The following is a 19,122-nucleotide window of genomic DNA, read 5'->3' on the forward strand; positions in this document are numbered from 1 at the left end:
ACTCGCCAATAGAAATCGGTTAAAAGTATGCGCATGCGCACAAGCGCACAGGCGCCTTTCACGCAGGGTTGCCAGATTGGGCGTTTTTTTTCTTCCAGCCTTATGCATGTTTCATGTTGCCATTTGAAATAACTGAAATGATAAAGTGGGTTATTTTTTTATGTCCATATATCCACTCGATGTTTTTATGTTACTGAATGCTCCAAGCGACTTTTAGTGACAATAAACAGACTCATTGCTAGCCTAAGTTGATCGCATTATTTTCCGTAACATAAGCTTATAGTTGCCTACAATAGTCTGACTGAAGTCAGTGTAGCCTACTTTTGCGTTCATTTAATTGAATATTGTTTCTAATTCGGATAGGCTAAGTCGAAAAATGGGTCATTTTAAAGCTTGTTAATGATTTCAATGTGTTTAAACGAGAAACAAGCCACAAAAAAAATGGGCGGTTTTTTGTGCATTTTCGCGGTTTTTGAGAAGGTTTTGGCTGGAAAACCTTGCTGGCACCTGGCAACCCTGCTTTCACGTGGTGCTTTCCTTTGCATAACATAAGCCCGAAACAACACACGTAATATGGAAACCTCCTTTATTAAAATATATATATATATATATGAAAACTCTCGGTTCTATGGGAATAATACTTACATTTCACACATTCCAATTGTATTCATTCGGAAAAACTGATCTTTACCGTATTACTGATTTGATTGACAGCATTACAAAATACCAAGCCAGATGTTCTTGTCGTGGTCGATAGAGGGAGGCATTTCTTTTAAATCAAACATTCACAATGTACAGCTAACTCAAAATGTTTGACTTCAGGATTAGTCGAACTTTATTTTGGGCCACTGATCAGTTTGCGTGTAGAAAAAGAGAGCAATACAAATAAAAACCCATGAAATATACATTTACGTTGCCCTGGGCTGAATTCAGAATTTGAGGAGCACTGCAATAATAGCCTACAAAGCCACAGCATAATCATAAAACAAAGCAGAATTTACTGTTATGCTTTATGTGTAACTTGCTATCAAGTGTCAGTACAAAACTCTGACCGCATCTTTCAGTGATTTGATGTCATATTGACAAATCTAGATCATTACTCCATCCACCTCATTGTATCAGCCTTGTTCACGTTCCCTTTCAGCCAATCAGATTACAGCTTTACTAGACAGAGATAGTTCTTCCAGACAGTTCACACGCAAGCACAGGGATGTGGTTGAGGGTTGAAGGCATGGCAGTGTGGGGACTTTCAGTGGCTTGGTTTGACAGAAGTTAGCAGCGCTTCGCTATATTCACTTCCTTGCTCACAGTGGCTTTAATGTAGGCTATTCTATATTCCTGCATTGATATGTCCTATATATTATTTGTAGGAAAGTTTATTGAAAAAGAAATAATTTAAGGAGAGAATAACCATTTTCAATTGAGAGGCAAAACTACTTCAAATGTGAACTTCTCTCTTTCCGCTTCAGTTTTGCAACTTCACTTTTCTAGCTGCGTAACCTTCTGGATTCCTGATGAAATGTGTGCTACTTTATGATACATTAAATTACTCACTATTTTTCTCAAATGTTAGTCAGATAAATTTGTCTGTTAAATAAATAAACGTAGATATAATTAGCAGGACAAGGTATTTTTGTAAGTTGGGTTTTCATGTTTTATAGGGACTTTCATTAGAAATAAAGATTTTTATACTGTTAAAACTATATTTTCTCCCATAACCCAACCCCTAAACCTACATATCACAAAAAACTTTCTGCATTTTTACATTTTCAAAACAGTCACTTTTTTGATTTATAAGCTGTTTTCCTCATGGCGACCAAAAATGTCCCCGCAATGTAGGGAATACCTGAACTACACACACACACACACACACACACACACACACACACACTTGTTGGGACATTTGGACCTTACAATGCAATTTAAACCTGTACACACACAAAAAATGTCTTAATTTCAAACTGCAAACTGATTAAAACAAACCTTCACGGATAATGACAGAATGCACTTTAATTGCCATAGTGGACATACATTTTTCCCCCCCAAAAGAAATTCGAAAAATAAAGACATTTTTTTTTATATATATAAAATGAGTTCCTGAGTCTCATTCAGCAGATGAAAATCCATCTCATACTATGATAATGCCAAAACATTTCATCTGGGAATTGGCGGCAAGGGTGGCGCTCCTCTGTCTCCGATTCCTGAAAAACAAATAGATATAAACTAACTATTCTGACATTAAAATATGCAATTAAAATATGCAAAACTTAACATGTCACCTCTAAAAGCAGGAAAACAAAAAACAATTGTGGGTGGACATTTGCATCATACTAGATTCGCAACAACACACACTTTTAGAGAACTCTCATTACAATTCTGCACAAAACCCTGCAGTGCTGACCTTTGCCCCCGGCCTTGCTGGGGTAGGACTTTGTGAAGGAGACGTACGGCTCTGGTGGAGGTAATTCAGACAGAGCATGGAAGGAGAACCTCGTCCCCCATTCATCTAGAGGAAAAGAATACGATAGATTATTTACCGTCAAACAGAGTCAGTCAATAGCAAATGTCAAAAGCACATTTTCATAACCATACGTAATGCTGCATCTGCTGTCTATGGACATTAAAGGGAAAGGTCACCCACAATGAAAATTCTGTCATCATTTACTCGCCCTCGTGTCGCTTCAAACCTGAATGACTTCCTACCTTCTTCAGAACACAGAAGAAGATGTGTAAGTGTCAGTTCCCTTTGACCTCCATTGTAGTTTTTGTTTTGTTCAAACAACGGAAGTCAAAGGGAACCGAAACAGTTTTTTTCTAAACATTCTTCAAAATATTTTCTTCAACATTTCACAGAAAACAGAAAGAAACTCATACAGGTTTGGAACGACATGAGGGTGAGTAAATGAGGACAGAATTTTGACCCTGTGAACTATCCCTTTAAATTCCAAATACGGTAACCCTACATTTTTTGTTAAAACTCAACTTATTTCTGCTTAAATACTTTCTCATATCCGGAAAACCTACTTTATTTTCAATTCTGTTTTTTGAAGACAATGCAGAAATGCCTCTCTTCAGGTTTAAACTGCCTTTTGTATTGTTGACCTATACATGCTGCCATTTTCCTCATAGACTGATATAAGATGTAGGTTAAAGGGTCTTAAAGGGATAGTTACTCCAAAAATTCGGTCATTAATTACTCAACCTCATGTCGTTCCAAACCCGTTAGACTTTCATTCATCTTCGAAACACAAATTAAGATATTTTTAATGAAATCTGAGAGATTTCTGTCGCTCTATTGACAGTCTACGCAACTACCAATTTCAAGGTCAAAGAAGGTAGTAAAGACATTATTAAAGTAACCCTTGAGACTCCAGTGGTTTAACCTCAATTTTATAGAGCGATGCGAGTGCTTTGCACAAAAAACTGAATTTACCACTTTATTTACTAAATATGCACGTTCACGGGAGCACCACGGTGCGTGCATATATGTTGTGTGTGTTGACGCGACAGCAGACAATGTAGAGTTGGAGATTCATATTTTGTAATTAAAGTGGTAAATTCTTTTTTTTTTTGCACAAAGCACTTGCGTCGCTTTATAAAATTGAGGTTAAACCACTGGAGTCACATGGATTTCTTTAATGATGTCTTTACTACCTTTCTTGACCTTGAAAGTGGTAGTTGCGTAGTCTATCAATGGAGGGACAGAAAGCCCTCATTTGTGTTCTGAAGATGAATGAAAGTCTTACGGGTTTGGGACGACATGAAGGTGAGCAATTAATGACATAATTTTTGGGGTGAACAATCCCTGAAAATGTTCATTTTCAGGTGAACTGTCCCTTTAAGAGCGCAGAGGTCGTACCTGTGGCAGGTGGTGGAGGGCACTGGTAGCCGTTGATGGTCTCGGGGGGTGGGGGAGGAAAGCTGGGCACTCTGGGAGGGTCTGGGGGAAAAGCGGGTCTGCCTGATCCACCGGGACGATTAGGAGGAGGTACGGGCTGAGGCATCCCACCTCTGTTTCCTCCTCCTGAGGGTGGAGGTGGAAGAGGACCTGGAGGGGAGGTCCAGTCGCATGATGAGAAATCCACAAAACAATAAAACAATGTCTTGTTTCTAAACATCATAACACATGAATCGTGTGTATGCAGGCGTCTCCAAATTCACATTTAAATTATTTGAAAAATTTGGAAAATTTAAAAGCATATTAAGCCGTGTTTCCACCGCAGGAACTTTATTCAGGAACTAGGGACTTTGGGCTGGTACTCGGTGTGTTTCCACCGCAGGAATCAGGGTCTAAATGAAGTTCCAGGTAAATATTTCCCCATCCGAAAGTCCCTGCTTGCGAGTACTTCTTCATTTTCAAAGCTCAGGAACGTTCAGGGGTGGGACTTGGGCGCTGAACATGCTGATTGGTTGAGTACAAAATTAAATTCAGAGGATGAAATCCAGTGGGAATTGTAAAGTCGAGCGCAGTCCTACATCACCGGACTATTTGCCTAATCTTCACGGTACTTTAGACCGCGGTGGAAACACAGACAGCAACAGGTCTGGGCTCTGGGGGGGGAAAAGTTTCTGGGACAAACTGTTCCGGGTAATTTCGGTGGAAACATGGCTTTAATTCCTACTATAACTAATTACTCCTTTGTGGTCAGTAAGATTTTTTTTAAATAATACTTTTATTTAGCAAGGCTGCATGAAATTGATCAAAATTGACAGTAAAGACAATTATAATGTTACAAAATATTTATACTTTAAAATAATGCTGTTCCTTTGAACTTTCAATTCATCAAAGGATGATGAAAAAATGTATCATGGTTTCCACAAAAATATGAGGCAACACAACTGTTTTCATCATTGATAATAATCAGAAATGTTTCTTGAGCAGCAAACTTCATTTTAAATTATAATAAAACAGTATTTTTTACTGTATGTTTTATTTTGAAAAATGTAGCCCCGGTGAGCATAATATATTTTTTCAAAAACTTTTACAGTTTTACCAACCCCAAACTTTTCAAAAACACATTTATGTTTTATTATAAACTATTTTACACCTTACATTTTTAAAGATAGACATCATATTAGTTAGTCATACTAGTTGCATTTTGAAAAATGTCACTACATGGCAAAACATGTTTTGGTTTTTCATATGACCTCAATATCACTTTCCGTCCTGTCACAGTTTTTTAACACATAGTCAATAAGTAAGATTTACTAACCCCAATCTAAACCATACATATGTAAGCAATAAGGTACGAGAGGCTGTGCTGTATCATAAATAAGTCACAGCTGAAGGGCGTTGTTAGGAACGACGCAAAGCTGAGCTTTTATAAAACGGTTACCACACAATAAAAATATTAAAGCCAAAAAATATGTATCAATGCAACTTTCATGAAGTAAAATCACTAAAAGCCTTCCTTCCGCTGGAAAAAATAGTCCCTGACTGTGAATAGCAACAGACATTACACTAATTCGCCTTTAGATAATGGAAAAGACTGTCTTTATGAGTGAGTCAGTCAGTAGAGAAGACTTTTATATTGAAATGACTAGTGTGTCAGGGCACAGGAAAACCCCAAATGTTAAAACGACAAGACATAGCAGCAGACATTCAAACTGATTTTTTATTACGAATATAGGACTGACCTGAAGGAAAATGGCAAATCTACTGTAAATGCAGGTACACTCATTTACTCGATCTCTCACAATACTACTCTATAAGCTTCAATGAAAAATATCAATGAGAACATATGATTAAGTTACTAAGAGTGGTTGCTAGGGGTGTTGTGTAGTGATACATATAACCGTTTGGTGAAGCGGTCATAGCCATGTTTTATCGTGAATATAAAATCAATCAGAATTAAGGACTGGAACTAACCGTTTTGTAAATATAAAATACATTTGACTCAATATTTTGACAGTAAAAAATGAACTGCAAAACAGAAATGATCTTCCACATACCTGCCCGTACGGATGGGCTCCGTCCCGATGGAGGCGGCCGCTCACTGGGCGGTGGAGGCAGTGGGCTGGAGCGTCCAGGTGGAGGCGGCCGCTCATTGGGCGGTGGAGGCAGTGGGCTGGAGCGTCCAGGTGGAGGAGGAGGAGGAAGGCTGTTTCTCTGACCACCTCTAGTGTTGGGCTCCTCCCTCTGGGATGGTGGGATGGGTGGTGCCCCCCCTCTTCCTGGAGGTAAGGATGGAGGCGGATTGCCCATAGGCCTCTGAGAACTCATTGGTTTACTCTCAATTGATGGTGGTGGTGGTGGTAGTGAGGCATCTCGAGAAAATGACGGTCTTTTTCCTCCAGTGGGTGGTGGAGGGGGAGGGAGGTCATCTAAGGGCCTGCTAGGGAATGTGGGTAATGGCGGCCGGGCAGATGCAGGCATTGGTGGTGGAGGGAAAGAAGACTGGGACTCTCTCGGGGCGGGAGGAAGGCTTGGACGTCTGCCTGGCTGGCTTGGGGGTTGTACAGAAGGTGAGGAACCTGACGGTCGGTTTCCAGGTAGAGCTGGTGGGCCGCTGGGAGAGCTGTGCTGGGATGAGCGTCCCGATGGTGGTACAGGTGGGGGTCCGGCCCTCCCAGGAGAAGGTCGTCCGGAGACTGGCAGTGGGGGTCTGCTTCCTGCTGGGCTGCTGGGCGCTGGGAATCTCCCAGTTGTAGGAGGCATTGGTCCTCTTACTGTTTTAACGGACCAAAAAAACAAAGAATATGAAGACAAGTTTTAAGTACAGCACATTTTGATTTCAGGAAATAATCAGGACTTAATTAGGAATATTATTATATTACACAGGTATAGTATAGTATAGTATAGTATAGTATAGTATAGTATAGTATAGTATAGTATAGTATAGTATAGTATAGTATAGTATAAACATTTTGATTTCAGTTTATGTCAATGAAAAAAAACAAAAGGACTAAATTAGGATTATTAATATTATATTATACACGTATAGTATAGTATAGTATAGTATAGTATAGTATAGTATAGTATAGTATAGTATAGTATAAACATTTTGATTTCATTTTGTCACAATGCAAAAAAATTATAGGAACAAATAATAAAATAGGATATTATTATTATTAAATAATAATTATAATTGTATTATTATTAATAATATTTATTAAATTAAAAATATGATTATTATTATGTAATATTTATATTTATTTTTAGATTTTTTCTTCCTTTAATTTAAGGCTTGAATGTAGTATTAAATAATAATAACAATTATTTATTTTAGATGATTACCGTTGTTGTTTCCTGGTGATCTCAGTCTTGGCATTCCACCCTGAAACAGCCCACCCAGTCCTCCACCACCCCCTCCCCCTCCCCCTCCTCCTCCCCCTCCTCCTCCTCCTCCTCCTCCTCCTTTGGGCTCTGTGTAAATAAAACATTTAAATTAATACTTATAATACTTGTAATACACATAAATTAATTGTTTTTATTTACTTATAAAAAATATATATCAATTTATTCATTAGAATGTCTTTGGCTCTACACTCTTAAAGTCACCATGAAATCAAAATTCAATCTTTTTTATGAATATGAAATATTATAGCAGTATTTGTTATAAATGATTTATCCGTGCACATCATTGTTGTCACTATTCTGTTCAGTTTAGTTTAGTTTTCATGAACTTTCAGTTTGTTTTCATTTGTCACGTGTCATCTTTGTTCAGATTCCCACCACTCGTTTGACTCCTTGGTCATCGTTATCATTAGTTCATATGTGTCAGCTGTGTGTGATTAATTATCCTTGTTTGTTTTCCTTCTTAAGTTGTTCCTTCACCTGCGCTCCTGGTCCGGTATTGTCTGTGCACTAGCACACTGTCTCGCAAGTTGGCTGTCCATTTTGCTTCATCTATTAAACATTGTGATACAATATCTTCATCTTCATCTTCGTCTTCATTGGAACTTAAGTGTTACAATTGTATAAAGAATAAGTTGCATTATTTTCTAACAATTCAACTGCCCGGAGTCAATTATTCAGCTTATACTATGTTTACCACGAAACATTGTTCAGATGATGTATTTCAAGACATTTGTCAAGTTTTTTCCTTAAAACGCTTGTGTGTAGGCCATTGATAGCAGACCAATGCCATTATTAATGCAGATTAGAGAGAGAGAGAGATTAAGTGTGTGTAAATTACCAGAGTCTGTGTGTCTCTCAACAGTGTTTTCGACAGCAGCGTCTACTAAGAGCGAAACTGTAAGTTGATCTACTCCAAGAACAGGTAGGTGTGCGCGAAGGCTCTGCCTTCTTTCATGTGGAAATCTTTTCTGGTTCATTTGGCCTGTTCAGTAGGTTGTCGTTAGACGTACACGAGTAATAAGATGAACATGCTGGAGAACTGCTTTATAGTAGAAAATTAAGTTGTACTTCTGATGAAACAAAACACTGGCACTGTTTTTCATGTTAAATATGGTTAAAGCTGCTTGATTTTAAAGGGTAACTAAACCCTAAACCAACTTTTTTTAGTTAATGATCTGTAAGAATGGGGCTTAATTAGTGCTGTTCATTGATTCGAGTAACTTTTTTGACATTTGGATATAAAGTGTTTTAAAGCAACACTAAGTAGGATTTTTTACCTTCAAATAATGTTTCCAAAATCGTTTCAGTGGTTCATCAAGTCGTGACAGGGTGAAAGGCACTATGCCACCGCTTTGCGGTCCTTTATCTGGTATATCCGCGCTATGTAAGATTGCCAGATCGGGTCGCGTTTCTGTAGTTCTAATGAGACATAAGAAAACTACAAATTTGACTTGCTTTACGGCAAGCGTTACAATAGATTCCAAAGCCGGTGCTGGATAAACAGTGAGCGTGTGCGTGCGACAGTAGGATGCGGTAGGCCAAATTATTTACCACAGCGGAAATGGACAATTCCGCTTCCAACCTGTAGGGCGACCGCAGAGGAAAAGTTCCTTGGTGTTGCTTTAATTCTACAATATATGGTGTAAAAACATCTGAGTGCTGCCCTCTTCATGTTGAACGGTGGCTACTGCAGATGAATTTTCAAATTCAAAATCTTGAATGCGTTTCGGAGGGCATTTACACCTGGTCTTTTCACGATCAGATAGCTATCCGATCTGAGAAAACGCATGACGTGGCCAGGTGTAAACAGCCCCCATGACAAAAACATACGCACAAAAGCCGAAAACAAACGCTGGTTGGCCTCTCACTTTCAAATTTGAGGAAGTGGTGGGGGAAGTGACATATGCCGTAAAGCAGTCGAATTTTGTAGTTCTTTTTGTGCTCGGGTTACTACCTGAACCCCGAAGTTGCGCAGTGCCAGTAAAAGCAATACAGACCCCATCAGGCTATGGCAGCTGTGTCATTCAACCTATTGTAAGTCGATGTACCATCACAAGGGTCTTGGAAATATATTATGAAGGTTGAAAAGCTACACAGTGTGCCTTTAAGAATGAAATGGCTAGAATTTATTTACACCTCTACTATTGAATCCAACGTATCATCAGCGCTCGGATTCGCTTCCATGGTGCTGTCAAGTCTGACATACAGTCTGTGAGGTAAAGTAACGCTATTGGCTATTTGAAAAGGGGGAGGAGCCATTCAATATGTCCCGCCTTAGCTTCCTGTCTCAGTGGAAATTACGTCAACGCATCATATAAAGCTGCATGTTCCAAGGCACTTCGGTTCAGTGGGCCTTTAAATTCATGTGCCCTCTGTAGTGCCTGAGACAGATCAGACACATTATTTGTTATATTTCATAAATAACCACCCAATACCCCTCATCCAACAAGCAAACTGTTTCTGTGGAACTACCCTCAAACTGCAACCAACACCCAGATGCAGAACCAGGCACTAGTCACCTTGCAAGTTTTTCTCTTCCCAATCAAGTTTCATATGCAAAACACCCTGCTAGATGACAACTTTGCCTCCAAAAGTGAATTGTCTTATTGGCTCATTAACCTCCTGAGAGTTTTGACATCTTCACACTTTAAAAGATCACTGTCTAAGAACAGAGTTGGGAAAAGGAGAATTATAATTTCTGACATGAGGATGCTGAGCTAAACGCCTTCGAAAGATCCATAAGTTTGGGCCAGGCTTTGGCCTAGTGTTTTCGATCCTCAAAGAAGAAAAAAAAAAATCCATCAAACCGTTGATTTGCTCATAATTGGAGTCCCTAATCATGCCAATGCAAGACCACAGCTACATGCACTAAGAAAGTGTTGGATCAGTATTATAGTCTATGGCCAAGAGAGTAATATATAGCTAGTCCAATGACTTTATCAATAAACATTCACTGGACGAGTGTTGTTGGGACGTTTCAGCCAGGGCGGGGCAACCTGACACTCACATGAGACCCACTAATAGCAAACCACAACCATCCAATCAATTCCCCATGATCAAAATCAAGCCCCGCCCCACATTTGATCTTGTTCGAGAAGCTGTTTCACTCAGATCGCAAATTCTGATTAAAATAAAGGTTCCAAAAAAGGGGTTTTAAAAGAAGAACCAAGTTTGGTTCCCTAAAGAACCTTTCCATGAACAGTTCTTAAAATAACTGTTTTTCTTAGTTTGAAGAACTTTTTGTGCAATGGAAGGTTACATGGATTTTAAAAGTTCTTCATGGAACCATCGATTTTAAAGAATGTAATATTACAAAACAAGTTTAACTCACTGTCCAGAATTGGGCCGCTCCGATCATTGGTGGTTGTTTTCTTCAGTCGAGCGCCTTTGCCGATATCAGATAGTAAAGCATTTCTCCCCTGCTGCTCATTTCTGCTCAGATTCGGCTTCTCTGTGTTCGCCTAGTGAAAGTAAATGTAAATTAGAGATGTTACATAAACATTGCCGTCAACTCAAAATAGATATTCAGCCTTGAATACCTACAACTTTGAATAGACAGTGTGTGCTACATAATTACACGTTACATAATGGCGTATTATATGTGTGTATTTGTGATCACATGGTTAAACAGAAACAAGAAAGTACAATCTTTTATCAGTATTTGATTGCTGTTACACTATTGACATCATCAGGCTCAATATTTCAACTTATTTATGGGAAAAACCTGGCATTTTTTCTTGGCATAAAAAGTGTAGGCTATACAATGTTATTTGTTAGCTATAAGTTATAATGTTCAACGGTTGAACAATAAACAATAAATCCAGAATTTTGATCAATTCAAAACTTTCTCCAGTGCCAATTTAAATTATATAAATCAAACTTACTTTTGGAATTGCAGTCTAATCCCAGGAGGAAGAAGGTAGACGAAGTAGATCCAAATATAAACGTGATTTATTAATATAAAGTACACTCAATGTAATATCAAAGGACACAAACGAAACAGTGTGCCATACACAAACAGCACAAACAATACCGGACAATGAATGGGAACTAAAGAGAAACTTAAAGGGATAAAGTTCGCCCAAAAATGGAAATTCTGTCATCATTTACTTACCCTTAGGTTCTCCAAAACCTGTATAAGTTTCTTTGATTCATTGAACACAAAAGAAGATACTTTTAAAGAAGCCATTGACTTCCATAGTAATCTATCATGAGAAATTCATACAGGTTTGGAAGTGTGATTACAAAATTTTTGGGTGAACTATCCCTTTAAATACACAGTGATGATCAACCAAATACAGAGAGGTGTGCTCCTTAATGAATATCCATGATAACTGACTAAGCAGACGAAGTGAAAATTAAAATAGAACAAAACGTTCATGTGAATGTTGATGTGGCAGAAATATTGTAGTGCATAAATTATTATTATTATTTTTTTTTTTACGATAAATAACAACTGGTATTTGGAGCAAGGCTATGGAGTGCTGCAGGGATGATGTATTTTTGTAGGCCAAAACCCATAAATAAGTTAGTATTTTAGCACTCGCGGTTCAATCGTTTTTTGTTAAATGCCTGAAATAAGTCTGGTGAACACTAGTCTCTCAGCCTCACGGACCGTTGGCTGAATGTATGATGCACAAGGCACACAAAATGGGAAGTTGAAGTCGTCATCTCTGATTGGTTGAATTCTGCAGGGTTTCCGGGAGACGTGTGTGTCACGTTCTGCCTGGAAACAAAGCCATTGTGGTGCCAAACCCCCTCATGGAAAAAAAGAAAGCTGTCATGTTTCTAACTGTGACAATGAGTGCTTATCAGGATAGAGTCATGCGTCTCACCAGACGATGGCGCCCGCAGCTGAATCATCCATCCATCCAACTTACGGGTTGGCCAACAAAAATACGTCATCACTGCAGCTCAATACACTCAATAACCACAAATTTAAGATGGGAGGGAACAGTTTAACGGTTTAAGACCTTGAAAAGCCCATATCTGTTGATCTACCACTGATCTCTAAACGTCCTCGTACGTTTGGTCCAGCATGTGGTAGTTAAGGCTCTGGTATCTTCAGCAGGAACTTTGTCAAATGAGATGATTTAAAAACGTTCAATATTCCGGCACAAATGACACTGTTCCTAGAAAATGACCCTTACAAATGATCAACCTGTACACTGCTTATCTTCTATCTGACTACAATATCTGATCACTTGAACACTTGGTTTATGTGAGATCCTGTTTTATTTCATACAAATGAACTATTAACATAATCATCATGAAAATACTTGTATTTGGTCCAGTATAAATATTTTGATATTATACCCCCAGTTTCACAGACAAGACTAAATTGCATGTTTGAGCTGTTTTAACTTTTACTGAAATATCTTAAAATATGTCAGTGCCATTGTTTTGCCTCAAGATGCACACCAGTATGTATTATTTTCTAGGGCACGTTCATAAAAGCTGTAAACCCTCGTGTTATGTTGCGGGTCAGTTTAACCCATTTTGATTTTTGAGTTGTCAGCAATACCGGTTAACCTGTTTTTTTCTTTTCTTGACATTTTGTGACTTTTTCTCATTTAGGGTCATGAACATGCATGCAAAGTTTCAACATGCCAAGGTGTAGGGATTTTTAACATTTTTTATATGATTTTAAAGTTTGTGGGTCAATTTGACCTTCATAGGCAGATATTCAAAAGCAACAGTACAGACACAAAATAACATTTCTTTATCGTATATGAGAGCTCTAGTCCAGAAGTAGAAGTGTCTTGCTGAGTTTAACAACTTTTTATTTTTGAAAGTCTGTGAAAACAAAACTGTTTAACTTGTTAACTGTCAGTCCCCATTTTTTGAGCACTCATACAAAAATGATTTTTCCAACTTAAATTTTAAATAAAAAAAAACGAGCACAGACTTAAATTTGCTATCTTTTTAAAGACGAAATGTCACAGATTATTGTAGAAGTTATAAAAACAGTTCTAAAAGTAAAGTTTAAAAAAAGTTATAGAAGTTAAAGTTCATGAACATGTAAAATATAAAAATATTTTAATATATATATATATTATATAAAATATATAATTTAAAAAGCATGTTTGATTTTCTAAATCTAAGAAAATCAAAGTCCTGCGTCAAATTTTAGTTTGATATCTCAATAAATGAGCCTTCAGTAAGATTTTTTTGGCCGCAGTACCAAACTTTTCCACTATGACTCTTCGATTTCCATAAATGGTTTGAGTGATCTGAACCATATATTTCCATACTTTTCTAAATATTTATGAAGTAGACATCCTATTCGGAAGTAGTTTTTAATCTTATTTGATTTTAATTACTAATAAATTGTATCGCAAATAAAGAATCAATCGCTAATTATCTATTTCTCTGGCATTTCTTATGAAAAACAAGGGGCCAAATATGAAAACTAGTCAGAAAGCTTTCAAATTATATTTTTTAAGATTAATTAAGATATTATTGTAATAAATGTGTAATCGCAAACGTCCCACAGGTGTGGGGAGTCTTAAAAACAGTTTTATAAATCATAAATTCAGATATTTATTCTTTGTAATGTGTGAAAAATATTGATATTAAAAGGTAATATGTTATTATTATTTTTTTTTTTTCATAGTGCGATTTTTGGGGAATTGTACTGAATCCAATTAGGGTCAATATGACCCATTCCAACAAGGCCGTACCCAGAAATCGAACAGTGCACGGGGGTTAAATGACCGAACTGAACTAAGGCCTAATCCTGGCTTAATCTAAGCCCTGTCTGTGAAACCAGGCCTTTAAAAAGCTACTTATCAAAATATGTAGATCTGAACAATGGTATCATACCAGTGCAAAGGTTGGAGGGGGAGCAGGAGGGGGCGGTGGTGGAGGTCCAGGCATAGTTTCTCTTATGTGTCACTTTTAACCTAAAAGACTGTGAGAAAAAAAAAATACAAAAACACATTAGTTACAACTATTCAACAACAACCAAGCTGATAAGTTGAGGAAGTGTCACATCTTCTGAAGACACACACCTCGTCCTCAATGGTTTTTGTTCCAGTCATAAAGTAAGTCATAAAGTCATAAAGTAAGTCATAAAGTAACACATATTCACACACACACATATTGATACCTCAAACTTACCCTTTTGTAGTTTAAATACCCTTGTGAAAATGAAGAGTTTTGAAAGTGCACATGTAGTGTATTACAGAAAGTCTATTTTTTAAAAGCTGTACAGTACTTGCAGATACTATATTAATGAAATGAAAGGGCCATTTAAGTGTAAAAAAGGTGTTAAAATGCTTTTTGAATGTTTAAAAGTTTTACTTTAAAGTACCTGTACATTTCAAATCATTGTTTTAATAATGCTTATATAAGTACACTTATTTTGATGTGTTACTAACAAGTACTTAATCATAATTTTAACTGTAGTGTTATTAAAAAAACAAATGTGTAATTATAAATCTATACATGACACAAGTTTCAACAGAAATTGCATTAAAATATATTTGAGTTCACTGTAAACGCTTGTCAGTACATTCGACTTTAACCATATTTCAAAGACAATAAAATTATGAAATTACATTCAAAAACGTGCTTAACTTAAGAGAGTCAAAGCAAACACTCAAGCTGCATTTCATTTAAATGTAAGAAAGTGTCAGAAAAAGTAAAAGTAAGTGTCAGAAAACATTAGATTCAGTTTGCACTAACTGTAAGTATATTCGGTAACACTTTCTGTCACGTTTTGGGTGTTTGTTTCTTGTTCAAGGGTTCTGGTCTGTCATGTGATCCCCGTTTTAGTCATGTGATCCTGCCTTGTGTTCCCTTGTCTGTTGTGTCATGTTGTCACTGGTTGATTGTTTAAATGTTCACAGGTGTCCCTTGTCTCATGTTAGTCCTGTGTCCTTGTGGAGTATTGATTGTTCCGTGTTCAGGCTCCTGTAGTCTTGTTTTCCAGTCTATGTTCATGTTCCTGCTTAAGGTTTGAGGTTTCATGCCTTAATGTTTTTGTTTTATGTTTGATTGCGTTCTTTGTGTAAATAAATTGCGTTTGGGTTCTCACCTCACTTGTCTCCATTGGACTTCAATCGTTACACTTTCTATGAAGCCCATGCTTATAATGAGTTATAGCTCCATTTACACTTGAAGAGTTCAGATGCAAAAGCCTCTAAGCGCCATCTGAAAGTTTCTTCTAGAATGATCATTTTTATAAAGCTTGTATATTTAAGTTCAGTAATTTCACTTAAATGACAATTAATAGGTAATTTGCGCTGCCATTTAAGTGAAATGATTTAACTTAAATATACGAGCTTGATAAAAATGATCATTCTAGAAGAAACTTTCAGATGGCGCTTAGAGGCTTTTGCATCTGAACTCCTCACTTATTAATAAGTAAGTATTACTATTCTATAAATATATTTGTAAAGACCGATTAAGACCTATATTGCATTATAAGAACAGTTATAGTTACATTTATATTATTGTTTTATTAATACTTATAAGTTATGCATTTGCTTTTTCAATGTGCATGCTCATAATACATTTTACATTGATTTATAAGTATTAATATAGTCAGTCGTATGGTTTCATGAATGTATTTATAAAGATGCACCCTGCATTGCTATAATGTTATAATATTATATTACAATGACTTTTTAGTAATGCAGATTTATTTATGTCAAATAAGTGAATATATTGTTATTAATAGCCGTGTTGTGTTCTTATAAATACTTATTTTGAGTGATCTAATCTCTATAAATGCATCATTGATGGCTTTAAGTAAAGTTAAAACATATAGGATGCAATTTCCCTAAAGCGAATGTTAAGAAATCATGAAGATGTGCTCATTATACATTTTAAGTTGTTTACTTGTAAATGTAACTATGAACAATAATTCCTGTAATAAAATAATAATAAAAAAAATAAAACACAAAAATCATTAATATAAAGTTTAAATGTTTTTAGCAAAACACTGCAACGATATATTTTTTACCATTCATGACCTCTAATGCAAAAATTTTATGACCTCTTTAACCATTAAAGACATAATTGATAACTAATTGGTACATCAAACAAGTGTCTCTGGATCTATTTTATATTTGATCATTTATAAAGCAGTGTATAATGTATTATGAGCATGCACATGCACATGAGCAAATGCATGACTTATAATTATAAAAAATAATATAAATGTTACTATAACTGTTCTTATAATGCAGTGTAGGTCTTAACGAGTCTTTATAAAAATATCTATAGTATAGTAATGCTTATAAATAAGTATGTAATGCATTATAAGCATGGGCTTCATAGAAAGTGTTACCGCATATTCTTTTAAAGTTCATTAATTTCATAACAAGTGCGCTTTTTAAAAGTATGCTACTTCTTTTCCACAAAGGTAGTCATTTGAAAGTAACAAAACAGCAGGTGTTCACTATCTTAGGATCATGAAAAAAGAGATGTTACGCTACAAAGATCTCGCACATGATTCTCTCTTGCTCAAACTAAGCTCCAGTTTGCCCCTATGTGCATTTTCATGACAGAGTAAGCCAGAAGTGTGTTTTGACTGATGTTGTACAGCTGTGACCTGATTACTCGTGTGCATCGCTGGATGTTTCGCACACAGGCAGTAAAATCATGGCGTGTCGCTCCTGCCTCTTAAATTCAGAGTGGCTGCAGACAGATGCTGGCACAGTTTCCTTACAACAGCAGAAGTGCTACTGAAAAACACAAGAACCACACCAGAAACCAAAACACAACTTACCAGCGCCCTAACCACCAGAACAGCCTCCCAGTCCACTTCAGTGCACCTCATCGAGCACAGCAGAGCCTGGGAGAGCTGCCAACGTGTGACCAACACATTTGTGTGAGCAAACACAACTCACATGTTCATCTTCAGGAATGTAATAACTTGCCTTCTTAATATCTGTGCGATTTGTTTCCAGAGGCAGATTTCTGACCTGCTTCCAGCTGTCAAAAGCTCTTATCTGCTTCTCAAGTGATCATCACATTGAGACCAATGACTTCCTGACACCAGCACAAATAAACACACAGATGAGGCTCAACCTTTAACATGCTCGAGTGCTTTTAAGAAGGGGGAAATGCTCATTTTACAGATCTGATCTTACATCTGTTGCTCTTTACAGTATCTCTTCAGTGGCAAGTTTATGGCAATCAGGAGTGAGAGAAGAATTGTCAGCCTTTTCATAAAACAAACACTTAGATGTCGTAAATAACCATTTCTGAAATATATGTTTAGCTTTGAATCTCAGCATAACATTAAAAAATTTGGGTTCTGTAAGAAAAAGAATTCTGTGAAATGCACAGAAAACTCAGTAATATTGTGAAATATTATTACTGTTTAATATTTTTTTCTATTGTAAAATACTTTAAAATGTAATGTATAACCTGTGATCTAAGCTGAATTTTCAGCATCATTACTCCAGTCTTCAGTGTCACATGATCCTTCAGAAATCATTCTAATATGATGATTTGATGCTCAAGAAACATTTATGATTATTATCAATGTTGAAACAGTTGTGCTGCCTAATATTTTTGTGAAAGCGCAATAGAAAAAATCAGGATGTTTTAATGAACAGAAAGTTCAAAAGGAACAAATTAGAAATGTAACATTTTTTCTGTCTTTGCTGTTACTTTGTATCAGTTTAATTCATTCTTGTTGAATAAAAGAATCAATTTCTTAAAAATATATATATATATTTTAATTTAAATTCCACTGACCCCAAACTTTGAGATATTTTCTACATTGCTCTGTAAGGACAAGCGCGCTACAATATTCAAAATATTTGCTTATTTCGTTGAGACTTTACTTTTATTTTAAATATTTGCATTCGAATTCAAGTGTATCCTGTTCTCCAGTGTGTGTTAGCCGTCAAAGAAGAACAGTTATACCTGACATTTGCATTGAAAATTCAGTTTTTATGCGGAGAAATGCAAGATATCACAGAATGTCAACAGTTTATCCGGTCTTGTTCAGAAGCTGTGTGAAAGCCCAGAGAGCGAGTTACATTTCCTCCGCTGAGTTTCCTCTGTGGTCGAGCAGTTAGAGAAGAAGCAGCAGCTTGAAAAGAAACACTAACTTCGAGAGAGATGCTCACTAGCCCTTACCAGGACACTTCATCACTCCCTCACAAGCTTGCCTTCCATCATTTCCACACTCAGAGAAACACTCACCTGTGTCTGCGCATTGGGAGCCACCAGATCCAGATCCAAGGTCTTGTTGAATGTTGCGCTGCTCTTCCTATCTGCGAGTGCACAGACCAATCAGAGAGTTAGCACTGCAGTGAGAGCTTTTCATGCAACAGAACGAGCTGATGTTCACAGCATGCAAACGAATGTGACCACATGCATTTCCTCACACAATGTCTGTGTCAGAGTGAGATTAGCCAGTCGAGGGCTGTTATGAACTCCAGTGACTGAGAGCATTAACAGAAACAGGAACTATAAATGACTCATTTGGAGAAAATAGATCTGACACCGGTCTCTGTTGCTGCGACATGAGCTTGTACTGCAGATCGGCCCTCAGTCAACATTTTTGTGCTGAGTTATTTTTGCACAGTGATTTTTAATCAGCTGGTGTCAGGTTTTTTATCTCTATGATATTACGGTGAGCAGTTCACACAGGTGTCCTAGCGGAATATAACCACAGGCGTAGAGAATCACATTAATATACACTAGTACCGTTCAAAAGTCTGGGGCTGGTGATTTTATTTTTTGAAATAAAATGTGTTTTTGCCTCTTATAGGCTACTCATTAATACATTTTAACATGTCATTTATTCCTGTGATCAAACCTGAATTTTCAGCATCATTACTCCAGTCTTCAGT

General features: G+C 36.8%; 1 protein-coding gene across 3 annotated transcripts; it reads right to left on the minus strand.

Annotated features, from left to right (window-relative positions):
• Positions 1–814: 814 nt before the first annotated feature.
• Positions 815–18,713, minus strand: wipf1a (WAS/WASL interacting protein family, member 1a). Of its 3 annotated transcripts, XM_081369415.1 has the most exons (9): positions 18,470–18,635; positions 14,126–14,213; positions 11,185–11,199; positions 10,632–10,761; positions 7,238–7,366; positions 5,953–6,669; positions 3,860–4,048; positions 2,402–2,506; positions 815–2,201 (listed from the first exon to the last, which is right to left on the minus strand). In XM_081369415.1, the coding sequence occupies exons 2-9, from the start codon at positions 14,177–14,179 to the stop codon at positions 2,155–2,157; spliced, it is 1,386 nt and encodes a 461-aa protein (XP_081225541.1). In that variant the 5' UTR covers positions 14,180–14,213; positions 18,470–18,635; the 3' UTR covers positions 815–2,154. The 3 variants fall into 3 exon arrangements, with proteins under 3 accessions (XP_081225541.1, XP_081225542.1, XP_081225543.1); XM_081369416.1 differs by lacking the exon at positions 11,185–11,199 and having other exon boundaries at positions 18,470–18,713; XM_081369417.1 differs by lacking the exon at positions 7,238–7,366 and having other exon boundaries at positions 18,470–18,592.
• Positions 18,714–19,122: the final 409 nt, after the last annotated feature.

Source organism: Scardinius erythrophthalmus, assembly GCF_964197995.2.
Source record: "Scardinius erythrophthalmus genome assembly, chromosome: 6".
Classification (NCBI taxonomy): domain Eukaryota; kingdom Metazoa; phylum Chordata; class Actinopteri; order Cypriniformes; family Leuciscidae; genus Scardinius; species Scardinius erythrophthalmus.

Bases quoted from the DNA above. Each gene is read 5' to 3' on its own strand.
- wipf1a (XM_081369415.1), bottom strand. From the start codon at position 14,179: ATGCCTGGACCTCCACCACCGCCCCCTCCTGCTCCCCCTCCAACCTTT. The intron at 6,670-7,237 runs GTAATCATCTAA...CCGTTAAAACAG, and splicing joins ATCACCAGGAAACAACAACG to TAAGAGGACCAATGCCTCCT. The intron at 4,049-5,952 runs GTATGTGGAAGA...CCTCCCCTCCAG, and splicing joins GAGCCCATCCGTACGGGCAG to GTCCTCTTCCACCTCCACCC.